Source organism: Pithys albifrons, chromosome 19, assembly GCF_047495875.1.
Source record: "Pithys albifrons albifrons isolate INPA30051 chromosome 19, PitAlb_v1, whole genome shotgun sequence".
Lineage (NCBI taxonomy): Eukaryota > Metazoa > Chordata > Aves > Passeriformes > Thamnophilidae > Pithys > Pithys albifrons.
The window spans coordinates 11,834,016-11,846,081 of record NC_092476.1 but is presented as its reverse complement, the minus strand read 5'-3'; the positions used below and the strand labels follow the sequence as shown (position 1 = coordinate 11,846,081).

The 12,066-nt window shown below is 51.1% G+C and overlaps 1 protein-coding gene across 1 annotated transcript in view; it reads left to right on the top strand.

Annotated features, from left to right (window-relative positions):
• DNAH9 (dynein axonemal heavy chain 9) overlaps positions 1 to 12,066 on the top strand; it is a 205,871-nt gene that overhangs the window by 27,086 nt on the left and 166,719 nt on the right. The window contains exons 19-26 of the mRNA XM_071574021.1: positions 1,109 to 1,275; positions 1,613 to 2,483; positions 4,053 to 4,183; positions 5,480 to 5,606; positions 7,622 to 7,774; positions 8,684 to 8,809; positions 9,412 to 9,651; positions 10,805 to 10,965. Coding sequence (XP_071430122.1) covers positions 1,109 to 1,275; positions 1,613 to 2,483; positions 4,053 to 4,183; positions 5,480 to 5,606; positions 7,622 to 7,774; positions 8,684 to 8,809; positions 9,412 to 9,651; positions 10,805 to 10,965 — 1,976 coding nt within the window. The remainder of the gene's footprint in view (positions 1 to 1,108; positions 1,276 to 1,612; positions 2,484 to 4,052; positions 4,184 to 5,479; positions 5,607 to 7,621; positions 7,775 to 8,683; positions 8,810 to 9,411; positions 9,652 to 10,804; positions 10,966 to 12,066) is intronic.

Sequence of the window (12,066 nt, the reverse complement as noted above, 5' to 3'; positions counted from 1 at the left end):
TCTGTGCAAGGACATCCAATCAACTGCTTTATTGTCCTGGTAGAAGAGATGAGGATGTGGGACAGCCACGGAGATGCAGGAGATAACAGAACTCTTGTCCTTTCTGGCAAGTGGCAGCAACACATGTGAGTGCACAGCACTGGGGCTCAGGGACAGCAGAGCCCTTGGCTGGTGTCAGTGCCTGGGCTAAGGGTGTGGCCCAAGAAGCCCAGTGAGAAGTAATAAAATTCCTTCCTAAAGAAAATGCCACATCCAGAGGGTGGATTGTCAGCAGTGCTCTGCACTTGCAGTTGGGTGCAGAGCTGAGAAAGGAGCCAGTGTCGTTTAGAACTAATATTGTATATGCACAGCCTGGTGGGATTGGCCCCAGAGAGTCCTCCTGGTGTCTTATCTCTTGCTCTGAGGCCTGGCAGGAAATGTCCCAGGCTCTGTTCCTTTAGCTCAGAGGAGCTTTAGCAAAGGAGTTTGCATCCACATCCATCTTCCTGCCTTCAGCTGCTCCCAGCAGGCTCCAGGTCCTGCTGGGCTTGATGTTGGCATCACTGTTCTCTGTTGAGCATTGAACCATCCTGGGAGACCAGGATTGAGTCTGGGACTTTCTTCAGTAGTTACTGAACATGTTTTTACAATCAGAGCAGTCAGTTATAGGGTCTCTGTCTTCACTAGTGTTGGAAATTGTGAATAACTGGGAAGATTCATCACAAATTGTGTTTTTAGCCTTTTACAGAATCACAGAATTGTTAAAGTTGGAAAAGACCTTTGAGATCATCAAGTTCAACCCTCAACCAAGCACCACCACCATGGTCACCACTAAACCATGTCCTCAAGTGCCACATCCACGCATTTTTTGAACACTTCCAGGGATAGTGACTCCACCACTGCTCTGGGCAGCCTGTTCCAATGCTTTACAACCCTTTCTGTGATTTTTTTCCCTGATATCCAATCTCAACTTGCCCAGGTGCAACTTGAGGCCTCCCAGCAAACCTTCCTTACAGTTTTAGACACAGAATCTGTTGCTTTTCCCGCTCTGTGCTCCTACATGAACAGACCAGGCACATCTTACACCAGGCACAGCTCCTGCCTCCCTACAGCTCTGCTTTGCCCCCAGGAGCTGCCAGAGAAGTGGAACCAGGTGAAGAAGCTGGCAGTGGCTGTGAGGCAGCACGTGGCTCCTCTCCAGGCCAGCGAGATGACGGCCCTGCGCCAGAGCTGTGCCGCCTTCGACGCCCGACAGCTCCGCTTCAGGGAGAGGTTTGGGAAGGAAGCTCCCTTCAGGTATGGACAGGCTGTACCAGCAGAGGAGCCCTGAGGGAAAAGAGCTCTACAGGCTCATCTCTGCGTGTCCTGAGGACACAGAACCCTTCCATACATTCCCTATCTGCTCACTGGGGTGTTGTGACCCTGGCAATGCTGTCCAGCATTGGCAAGAGGTTGGGTTTGGATGCTGAATGCTGATATCACTTTAAGGTGGCATCAGTTGTGTCATGTGGTACCATCAAGGTATACTATGGACCTTTCATCTCACCCATGTCTCTCAGAGGCACTGTTTGTTTTATGTTTTCTTTAGAAGTTGTTGCAATATCACTTAGGAATAACAAACATTTATTTCTAGGTTTGACACAGAAAAGCCTTATCAACTGCTGGATGCAAAGCACATGGAGATTAAACAGATGGAGTCAGCCATGACCTCGATTTATGAATCAGCTGGTCTGTTTGAAGTCATGGTGCCAGAATATAAACAACTGAAGCAGTGCAGGAAGGAGCTGTGTCTTCTCAAAGAGCTCTGGGATATGATCTCCCTGGTGAACACCAGCCTTGAGGACTGGCAGACCACCAAATGGGTGGATATTGATGTGGAAAACATGGATCTGGAGTGTAAAAAGTTTGCAAGAGAGATTCGGAATCTGGATAAGGAAATGAGGGCGTGGGATGCTTTCACTGGGCTGGACAGCAAGGTGAAGAACATGCTGATGGCCTTGAAGGCAGTGGCAGAACTTCAAAATCCTGCCATCAGAGAAAGACACTGGAACCAGCTGATGCAGGTGACAGGTGTGAGGTTTGTGATGGACTCAGACACCACGCTGGCTGACCTCCTCAAGCTCAACCTGCATCAATTTGAGAGTGAAGTCCATGACATTGTGGACAAAGCAGTGCGAGAAATGAGCATGGAGAAGGTGCTGAAGGAGCTGAGACGGACTTGGAGCACCAGGGAGTTTCAGTATGAGCCTCACCCTCGGACCAACATCCTCCTGCTGAAGTCAGATGAGGAGCTCATTGAAACTTTGGAAGACAACCAGGTGCAGCTGCAGAATTTGATGTCCTCCAAATACATTGCTTTCTTCCTGGAGGAGGTGTCTGCATGGCAGAGGAAACTCTCCACAACTGACTCCGTTATCTCCCTCTGGTTCGAGGTGCAGCGCACGTGGTCTCACCTGGAGAGCATCTTCATAGGCTCAGAAGATATAAGGGCACAGCTCCCCCAGGTATCAAATGCCAAATCCTGTTTCCTGTTTGGAAAGTGTTGAAGAAGAGCCTCCATTATTAAACAGGGTTATCTGTAGTGCCAAGTTCCCCAAGCAGGGCTGTCCTGCTGCTGCTTCACTTCTCTTGAGGCTCTGTTAGTGCTGTGGCAGTTCCCTGGGATGTTTTTGTACCACAGGCTGTGCTTGAGCCGTGCTGAGGGACTTGATTTTCTCCCCCTCCACTGCTGCAAAGCAAACACAGAGTTGTGAGGCTGAGCAGGAGGCTGCTGGCTTCCTTCAGGACTGCAGCATGTTCCCTCTTCCCTCGGAGGGGAGAGCACTGGGATAGTTACTCAGGCCCTGCAAATCACAGAATCACAGAGTGTCCTGAGTTGGAAGGGACCCACAGGATCATCCAGTCCAATGCTCAGCCCTGCACAGGCCCATCCCCAAGAGTCACACCCTGTGCCCCAGAGCATCATCCAAACACTCCTGCAGCTCTGGCAGCCTTGGGGCTGTGACTATTCATCAAACCAGGGGGGGCCCAGGCAGCATCCCCTTCCTGGCCTTCAGCTCTGCTGCAGAGGGAGGGCAGCTCTTCTCCTGCTCCTGTTTTGGGAAATGGAGCAGGGCTGTCATTGGTGAACCCCTCGGGCTGTCTTTAGTCCAGCTTCCAGTGCTATTCCAGCTTCCAGTGTTATTCCAGACTGGCAGCTGTGCTGAGGAGGAACATCCCTTTCACTGGTGACTGAGCTGCAGCTGCAGAGTCCCTGCAGTGTCACTGACAGGGGACTGGCCCCCACACAGGGTGTGCACAGCCCAGTGACACCCAACAGTGCCCCACGCTGTGCCCATCCCTTCCCTCTTTGTTCTTGGACTGTTCCTCCCGGGCTCTGGTGAGTGCTGGGCACCCCTGGCTTCCCGTGCTGTGTGTCCATGTGCTGGTCCCAGAGCCCTGAGGACTGTCCCTTGTGCCAGCACGGTGTGACATCCAACAGCTGTCTTGTGGTGGGTCAGAAACCACATCATGATTGAATCTGCATCCAACAGGGCTGTGTCTGCACCTCAGCACACACCTGGCAGCCACAGTCCTGCAGTCACTTCCCTTCTGCAGCAGAAAGGATGAAGCTCAGATCCTCTGCAGGCTGAACCTCCTTGGGATGCATCCAGGGCAGGGAAGGCTGTGCTGGCAGGGGCAGTGGCTTTTGCCCCATGTGGGAGCATCTCCTGCTGTGGTCAGGGAAAATGGGTATTTCATCTGGGCATGGGAGAGGAAGAGTTAGGAGGAGATACTCAGAGGGGAATTCAATCCCATGGAAGTGAGTGGTTCCAGGGATTGGCTTCTTCATGGATCACTTTATCCTCAACTCCTTTGGGATACTGTAACAATACAGTACAATATCCTTTGGGATGCAATGTTCCAGGCACATGGGTGGGAGAGCCCTTCAGGAGTGGTGCAAGAGGCCCCTCTGCACTGGCTCTCTCTGCAAGGGAACTTCCCCTCATCCCAAAGGCAGCACCCAGAGGGTGGGGTATTACAGCACACAGCGAGTATGTTACTGTGACTGAGTTCTTTGTGTCCCTTTGTAGGACTCCAAGCGCTTTGAAGGGATTGATGTGGATTTTAAAGAACTGGCCTATGAAGTTCAGAAAACCCCAAATGTAGTGGAGGCCACCAATAAACCAGGTCTGTCCCAACACCTGGAGGACATTCAGAGCAGGTAGGTAGAAGGTCAGTCCCAGGATTTTCTCAGAGGGATCAACCTAAGAAGTTGATTGATCTTGTGCTCTGAGGCTTTTTCTGAGGCTGTGTCTTCTCTGCATTCACAAATCACTGCATTTCTGATCTTTCTCACGTCTTTTTACTTGTGACCCATCACCCTGAGGCCCTTAAGTGGAGTCTGGCTTTGTGTGCAGGCAAAGTCTCATCCTGACTATTGATTTGCACACAGTTGGGGCCACTCAGCTGCCACCCCAAACACAATGTCTGAAGTGGTTGTACAGCTGTGTGAGCAGGGTACCTTCAGTTTGAATATTGGGAAGGAATTCCTGGTTGGGAGGGTGGTGGGGCCCTGGCACAGGTGCCCAGAGAAGCTGTGGCTGCCCCATCCCTGGAAGTGTTCAAGGCCAGGTTGGACAGGGCTTGGAGCAACCTGGGGACAATGGAAGGTGTCCCTGCCCATGGCAGAGGGTTGGAACTGGAATATCTTTAAGGTCCCTTCCAACCCAAACCATTCCATGATATCTGCAGCAGAGCTGAGCCCATTTTTTTATTTTCCAAAATTATCCCTGTGTCTATGCCCTTGACACAAGGTGTAACAGCTCCCTGAGAAAGGTATGAGTGTCCTGAGATGGAGACACTTCTCATTTAATACTCGAGACCACCTGAAACACACTTCAAAGTTCATATGGAGCTGTTCTGGCAGTAACAGCTCTCCATTTCAAATAAAGATTTGATTTTATTTTCAATTGGGCAAGGCCAATGTTCCTCACAGAGAATGTTATTTAGGAACTTTGTAAGCTCAGCAGCAGTTTAGCATGTGAACACTGCAAGATTCATTTTAGATCGGAGCAAACAAGTTTCCTTTCATGCTTTGCAAACACAAAAAGCTGAGTTGGTTGGAATCAGACTTTAAAATGTGGCTCATTAGAATAAAAGCTGTTCTGGAAATGTTCATCCCAGTGTGAAACCACCTGTGGCAGTTCAGAGCTTGTCTAAAACAGTAGGTCAGACTGCAACCTTTCCAACCTCTTCTTCCTCCTGTGTTTCTGCTTTTTTGTGAGGCTGCCCTGACTCTTGGGTGTTTGACCCCTGGAGTAGAGAGTGAGCAGTGAGTTACTTTGTGCTTTGTTGATCTATTCAGCAATGCTGGAAGGACCAGCCTGCAGGCTCAGCTCATGCCTGGCATTTCCCCAGGGTGGGGAGAAGCTGCTTGATATCCCAAAGCACGACATAAAGTGTGGAAGGATATTCACCCCCCCATCCTGGGCTCTGTTCATCTGCTTTGTCTCCCCAGGTTGTCTCTGTGTGAAAAGGCTTTGGCTGAGTATCTGGACATGAAGAGGTTGGCCTTTCCCAGATTTTACTTCATTTCTTCTGCAGATTTATTGGACATTCTTTCCAATGGCACCAACCCACATCTGGTAAGCCTTGGACTGCATCGCCTTTGCATTTTCCAGCTGTCAGTAGTGTCACAGTGGAAGGTGCTGTCTTGGAACTCTCCTGTAGGTTCTTTTGGGGGCACTTCATCTCTCACCCTCATGGATAAATAACTCTTTCACAGCTGATCTTCATCCATCATCTTGGACAGGGAACACATGCACTGGCTCTTGTCTGATCCAACCCTGGTGGTACTTGTAGAGTGCTCTGAGAGCTCTGCACTGAGCAGTCATGATTTTGTGCCATAAAAACAGTGGATTTGTTTCTACTGGGACACAGTGAGGTTGGAGGAAAAATCTTTCTTGTGGCTTTCATTCCAAACTTGTTGCTGACCTTGGATCCAACCTGGGATGCCACCAAACAGCATCTGCTGTTGGAAGAGCTGCAGACTGGTCATTTCAATGTGGAAGTGTTGACCTCTGGTGGCTTGGAGTGGTCCCTTTTTGAGGGCAGAAAAGGCATTTGGTAGTAACTGCTTCTTCCTTCCCTCATGCCAAGGCCTTTGGGTTGTCCTGATTGTAGGAGAGGGAAGAAGACAACCTGGGAAAGGTGAGGCAGGTGGTGGTCAGGCAGTGGCCATGGCTCAGGGCCAGGCTGAGCCCCTGCACCACTGTCTGACTGAGGAGCCTCCTCTCCTCCAGGCTCTGCTTCTGGAGTGCTGCCTGAATGCCAGGTGTGAGGGATCACTCCACATACACCATTCCTTCTGCTGATTCTGGAGAATTGCTGGATCATCCTGGGGAGGAGCTGGTGGTAACCTTCCTGTTGTAGGAAATGGCTTCATGGTGCCTTTCCCCCTTATTCCACCTTTCACTCCTGAGTTATTTCTCTTTCTTTAAGCTTTTCCTCATTTTCAGCGTTCACATGAGCATGTGAATGGGGCAGGTTTGGAAATGCTGTTGTTGCCACTAACCTTTAACTCTGCTTGCATCTGTTTGCTGCTGCTGGGTGATTTCAGCCCCCAGAGTGTCATAAATACACAGCTGATTGATGCTTGAAATGGAGAGAAAGAAAACACAGGAAGCAGTAGAAAGCTACTGTGTTGAAATGCTCCATGGAGTAAGAAGAAATTCCTGGTGCTTTCTGTTATTCAAAACTATTTGCAGTAAAATCAAAGCAAATGTCAAGTGGGATCATACCTGGATATGCTCTCAGCCTTTCCACTGTAGTTTCAAAGCCTGATAATTCCTAAAGGAGGATTAAGTACACAATGATATTTATCCGCTTGAACTGGATGTTGAGCTGGGGCAGAGTCAGGTGCATTCCAGGCAGGATTGCTCTGAGTGCTGGGGCACAGCAAAGCCCTGCAGACTGGCCAGAGGCTGAGAATGGGCCCTGGGCATTGCTGAGCAGAAACTTGTAGATGTAGGAAAAGGTTTCTATGGTTTATGTGAGATTTGAAAGGAAATGTGCTTGTCTGGGGGAAAGCTGAGTGGCTGTTGCTCTTGATCCACTCAGCACCTTCCAGGATTTGGCCCTCCTTGAACACAGGTAAGAAGACAGATGAGCTCTGTCCACCTGTGGGACAGTCCATGAGGAGGGTTGGAGTCCTCTGGGGGGTCAGTGAATGACAGTTGAACAAACAAGTCATAGAATGGAAGGGACCACAAGGATCAACCAGTTCAACTCCTGGTCCTGCCCAGGACACCCCAACAATCCCACCCTTTTGCCTGAGAGGATCGTCCAAACACTCCTGCAGCTCTGGCAGCCTTGGGGCTGTGCCCACTGCCCTGGGGCGCCTGGTCAGTGCACAGCCACACTCTGGAGGAAGAACCTTTTCCTGATATCCATCCCAAACCCCCCTGGCACAGCTCCAGCCATCCCCTGGATGCTGTCCCTGGTCCCACAGAGCAGAGATTGGAGCTGCTCCTTGGGAGGAGCTGCAGACCTCGTGAGTTCTGATTTCCTCACATGCTTCTCCTTAAGTCCCTTCTCCTTCCTTTGGACTCTCTCCAATGGTCCTGTCTCTGTCACCTTACTTATGTAATTCCTTTTGCAGGTCCAGCGTCATCTTTCCAAACTCTTTGACAACTTGGCCAAGATGAAATTCCAGGTGGACTCTGAGCAGAAGGCAACCAAGCTTGGCCTGGGAATGTACAGTAGAGAGGAGGAATATGTCCCCTTCAGTGAACCCTGTGACTGCAGTGGGCAGGTGAGAGAGAGGGCCTTGCGTGTCCAAACTGTCCATTGGAGTCTGTGCTCCCACCCCTAGGGTGAACTTCAATGGCCAAGATGTTCTAGAGCTTCACTGCTGATCCTTTATGCATGAGAAAAGCTGGAAAAGGTGGTTTGTCACTTAATCCCTCCTTACTCCACAGGTCTAGTCCCACTCTGGATGGGTCCTCACTAAGTGGGGCAGAGGTGTCCCATCCCACCATGCAAATGAGGGGTTTTTATTCGAATTATTTTAAGATATTTTGAAGGTTACTCTTGCCCTTTCAGAGTTGGGGAGATTGAAAATAGATTAAGCTATTCCATAGTACCTCTGCATAGGTACCTTTGGAAAGAGAAGGATTTTTTCCATTTTCTAAATCTTCCTACTTTCATGGGATGAGTTACAGTACAGAATTTGAGAATTAAACTACTGCTCAGCTTTTCTGTCCCTGTAGTTGCACTTTCTCCATGGACTGTTATAAGAAGCTAAAGTATATAATACCAGTCTGAGCTCCCTGGTGGTGGAGCCTGGTGTTTATACTGTCCTCTCAGTGAGGGCTTTGCCTGGGAAATACTGAACTCAGCAGGAACTGTGCTCTGAGGCTCAGCAGCAGCTCTCTCTTGCTGCTGGCAGATTGTGCTCAAGTCCCATGAGTGACTCTGTCATGGCCTGAGGCTGGAACATGCTGAACTAAATTGCTCCTCAGTGGAGTTCAGTTTGGTTCCTCCTGTAGCTGGAGTTCCACAAAAACCTGCTGTGGCCCTTGGTGTCTGGAAAGAGATGCTGATCCTGCAGGTCCAGAACTGGCCCAATCCCTCGGTGTGCAGGAGACCTTCTGTTTGGCTGCAGAGCTGAGCTGCTGCTCCCACTCCTTGAGCCACTCCTGGGATTTCGTGTCTCCTGCAGGTGGAGGTGTGGCTCAGTCGCCTGCTGGACACCATGAGGGCCACGGTGAGGGATGAGATGACAGCAGCAGTCACAGCATACGAGGAGAAGCCGAGGGAGCAGTGGCTCTTTGACTACCCTGCCCAGGTACCCGCCACTGCTCCTGGGAGAGCAGCTCTGGGGCTTCCCCTTCCCTCCTGCCCTTCCCTGCTTGCAATGGGGACTCTGGCTGTGCCTGGGGACATTTCTGGCCACTGCTGTGCTGTCCAGGAGGGAGGAAGGGTGAGTTGTGCTTTCTCCTGGCAAACCCTTGATGGATTCCCAGGCTGAGCTCCATGCTCAGACTGGAGCTCAAGGCAGGATGCAATCCTGGGACTTGGGCAGTGGCTGCTGCATCCTGGGAGTCAACCAGAGAGGTGAGAGGTGCCATGGGAGAACAAAGTGGTGAGACCTGATGAAGGAAAAGCCCCTCAGATGACCCTTTGGCAGGCTCATGGTCTCCTGTGCTGTCAGACATGGGAAAGGGGTTCATTTCCTGAGGAGCAGCTGCTGAATGTGTCTGGTGTTGACGGGATGTTAAATGGATGTCACAGGGCAGGTCCCCACTGTCCTGTCTGCTGTGCTACTGTATGACAAAATACTTAATTTGATGTCACAGATGCTTCATCCTTGATCTCCCTATGGATCAGACACTGAAATATGAGGAAGTTCTGGTGTTTCCCCTACACTGAGCCAGTCTGTTTTTCCAGGTGGCTCTTTCCTGCACCCAGATCTGGTGGACAACCGAGGTGGGGATTGCCTTTGCCAGGATGAAGGAGGGCTATGAGAGGGCCATGAGGGAGTACCACAAGAAGCAGGTGTCCCAGCTGAACACCCTGGTGACCATGCTGCTTGGGCAGCTCTCCAAGGGGGACAGGCAGAAAATCATGACCATATGCACCATTGACGTGCACGCTCGAGACGTAGTGGCAAAGATGGTCGCACAGAAGGTTGGTGTTCACAGCTCAGAATGGTCCCATGCTGGGCATTGGAGTGGGGGTTGTGGAGTGATAGAGCAGGCACAGATGCTCAGATCACTGCCTGACTCAGTGGGAGACACATGGCCATAAGGAAAATCATTTGGGCTCTTCTTTTTGTAGCTCCCTTGCTCTGCTGTGGGGCCATGGGGACCCCTGTGGGACTCCTTTGTCCATCACACCTCTCCCCTACCACTGCCCTGTCATCTCAGAATCAAGGAATGGTTTGGGTTGGAAAGGATCTTAAAGATCATCACATTCCACCCCCTGTCATGGGTTAGACTAGATTGTTCCAAGCCCCATCCAAACTGGCCTTGGACACTTCCAGGGATGGGGCAACCGCAGCCTCTCTGGGCAACCTGTGCCAGGGCCTCACAGCCAAGAATTTCTTACCAATATCCCACCTAACCCTACCCTCTCTCCGTTTGAAGCCATTCCCTCTTCTTCTGTCACTCCATGTCCCTGTCCAAAGTCTCTCTCCATCTCTCCTTGGAACCCCTTCAGGCACAGAAAGGACACAATGTCTCCCTAGAGCCTTCTCTTCTCCAGGCTGAACAATCCCAATTCTCTCAACCTTTCCTCATAGCAGAGGTTCTCCATCCATCTAATCACATTGTCTTTGACACTGTTTCATGTCCAGCCCTTCAGGTGGGTGGGAAGGTGCCCTGGTTGTGCTGAGTTGTGGCTGTACCCTCCTTTGTGTCCTCTCAGGCAGTTTTAAGGCACAGTTGGGCTTGGTGGTGCCAGTTTGGAGTGAAGCTGCCTGTCCCCCTGCAGGGCTGCCTGCTGGCTGTGCAGAGCCCTGGCCATGGCTCCTTGTGCCCCTGTTCCCACGTACTGTCTGAGGTCCCTTCCCTGGCTAAGCAGGCTCTGCCCTTTGCTCAATATATTGAAACACCCTCTTCATGCCTTGCTGCTTCTTAAATCTCCTCTTCAGAGGTCTTTGTGCTCCTCTTTCTCTTGGACATTCATTTTGAACTCTCATGGACGTGGTTGCTAATTTGGTCCTACCCTCTACTGACAGGAGATGGGGAGGTGACATTCCTCAGCCCCTGCCTTTGCAGGGCCAACCCACCCCCAGTGGCAGTCCCTGAGCTGTGTGTGCCCTGCTGTGGGCTCATTGCAGGTGGACAATGCCCAGGCGTTTGTGTGGCTGTCGCAGCTCCGGCACCGCTGGTCGGACGAGGAGCGGCACTGCTTTGCCAACATCTGTGATGCCCAGTTCCTGTACTCCTACGAGTACCTGGGCAACACCCCTCGGCTGGTGATCACCCCCCTGACTGACAGGTGAGTCCTTGGGAAGCACCAGCACAGCCACGTGGCTGGAGAAGGGGCTGCCAACCAAAGAGGGATGGATTTCAGATACCCACAGCCCTCTGGTTCTTTCTCTGTGTCCCAGCAAGGTGGTGGCAGAGCTCCAACCATCACCTGTTGTTCCAGACTCACAGACTCACAGAAGCAGCTGGGTTGGAAAAGACCTCTGAGATCATCGAGTCCAGCCTTTGACTGAACAACACCTTGTGGCACTGAGTGCCAGTTCTGGCCTTCTTAAACACCTCCAGGAACAGTGACTCCACCACCTCCCTGGGCAGTCCCTTCCAATTCCCAATCACTCTTTCTATGAAGAACTTCTCCCTAATGTGCAACCTAAGCGTTCCCTGCACTAGCTTAAGGCTGTGCCCTCTTGTCCTGTTGCTGGTTGCCTGGGAGAAGAGCCTGACCCCCACCTGATGACAAACTCCTTGTCAGGGAGTTGTAGATAGTGAGAAGGTCCCCCCTGAGCCTCCTCCTCTCCAGGCTCAACAATCCCAGCTCCCTCAGCCTCTCCTCATAAGACTTGCACTCTAAACCGCTCACCAGGCTCATTGTCCTTTGGACCCCTAGTCTGGGATTTTATGGTGTTACCCCCTGGGGTATCTGTGCCTCGGATCCCAGGTTGGGATTCATCTCCCAGATGGTCACTGTGTGTGTCTGCCTGGGCAAGGTGTCCACACCCTGCAGAGTTGGTGAGTGCAGAAGCTTTCATAGAATAGAATCATAGAATCATAGAATCGATTGGGTTGGAAAAGACCTCCAAGATCATCAAGTCCAACCCTTGGTCCAGCTCCAGTCTGTTTACTAGATCATGGCACTCAGTGCCACGGCCAGTCTCTGTTTAAAAAGGTTGGAAGTGACCTTGGCTGTAGTGACCATGGGATTGTGGAGTTTGTGACTGGGCAAGGAGGAAGGAGGGCAGTCAGTAAGATTACAATCATGAACTCCACGATAACTAACTTCAGGAATCTTCTTGGAAGAAATCCATGGGAACAGGCCCTACAGGAAAGAGTTGTCCAGGGAGTTTGGCTGATATTCAAAGGATCACTTCCTCCAGGCTCAAGAATGGGCAAG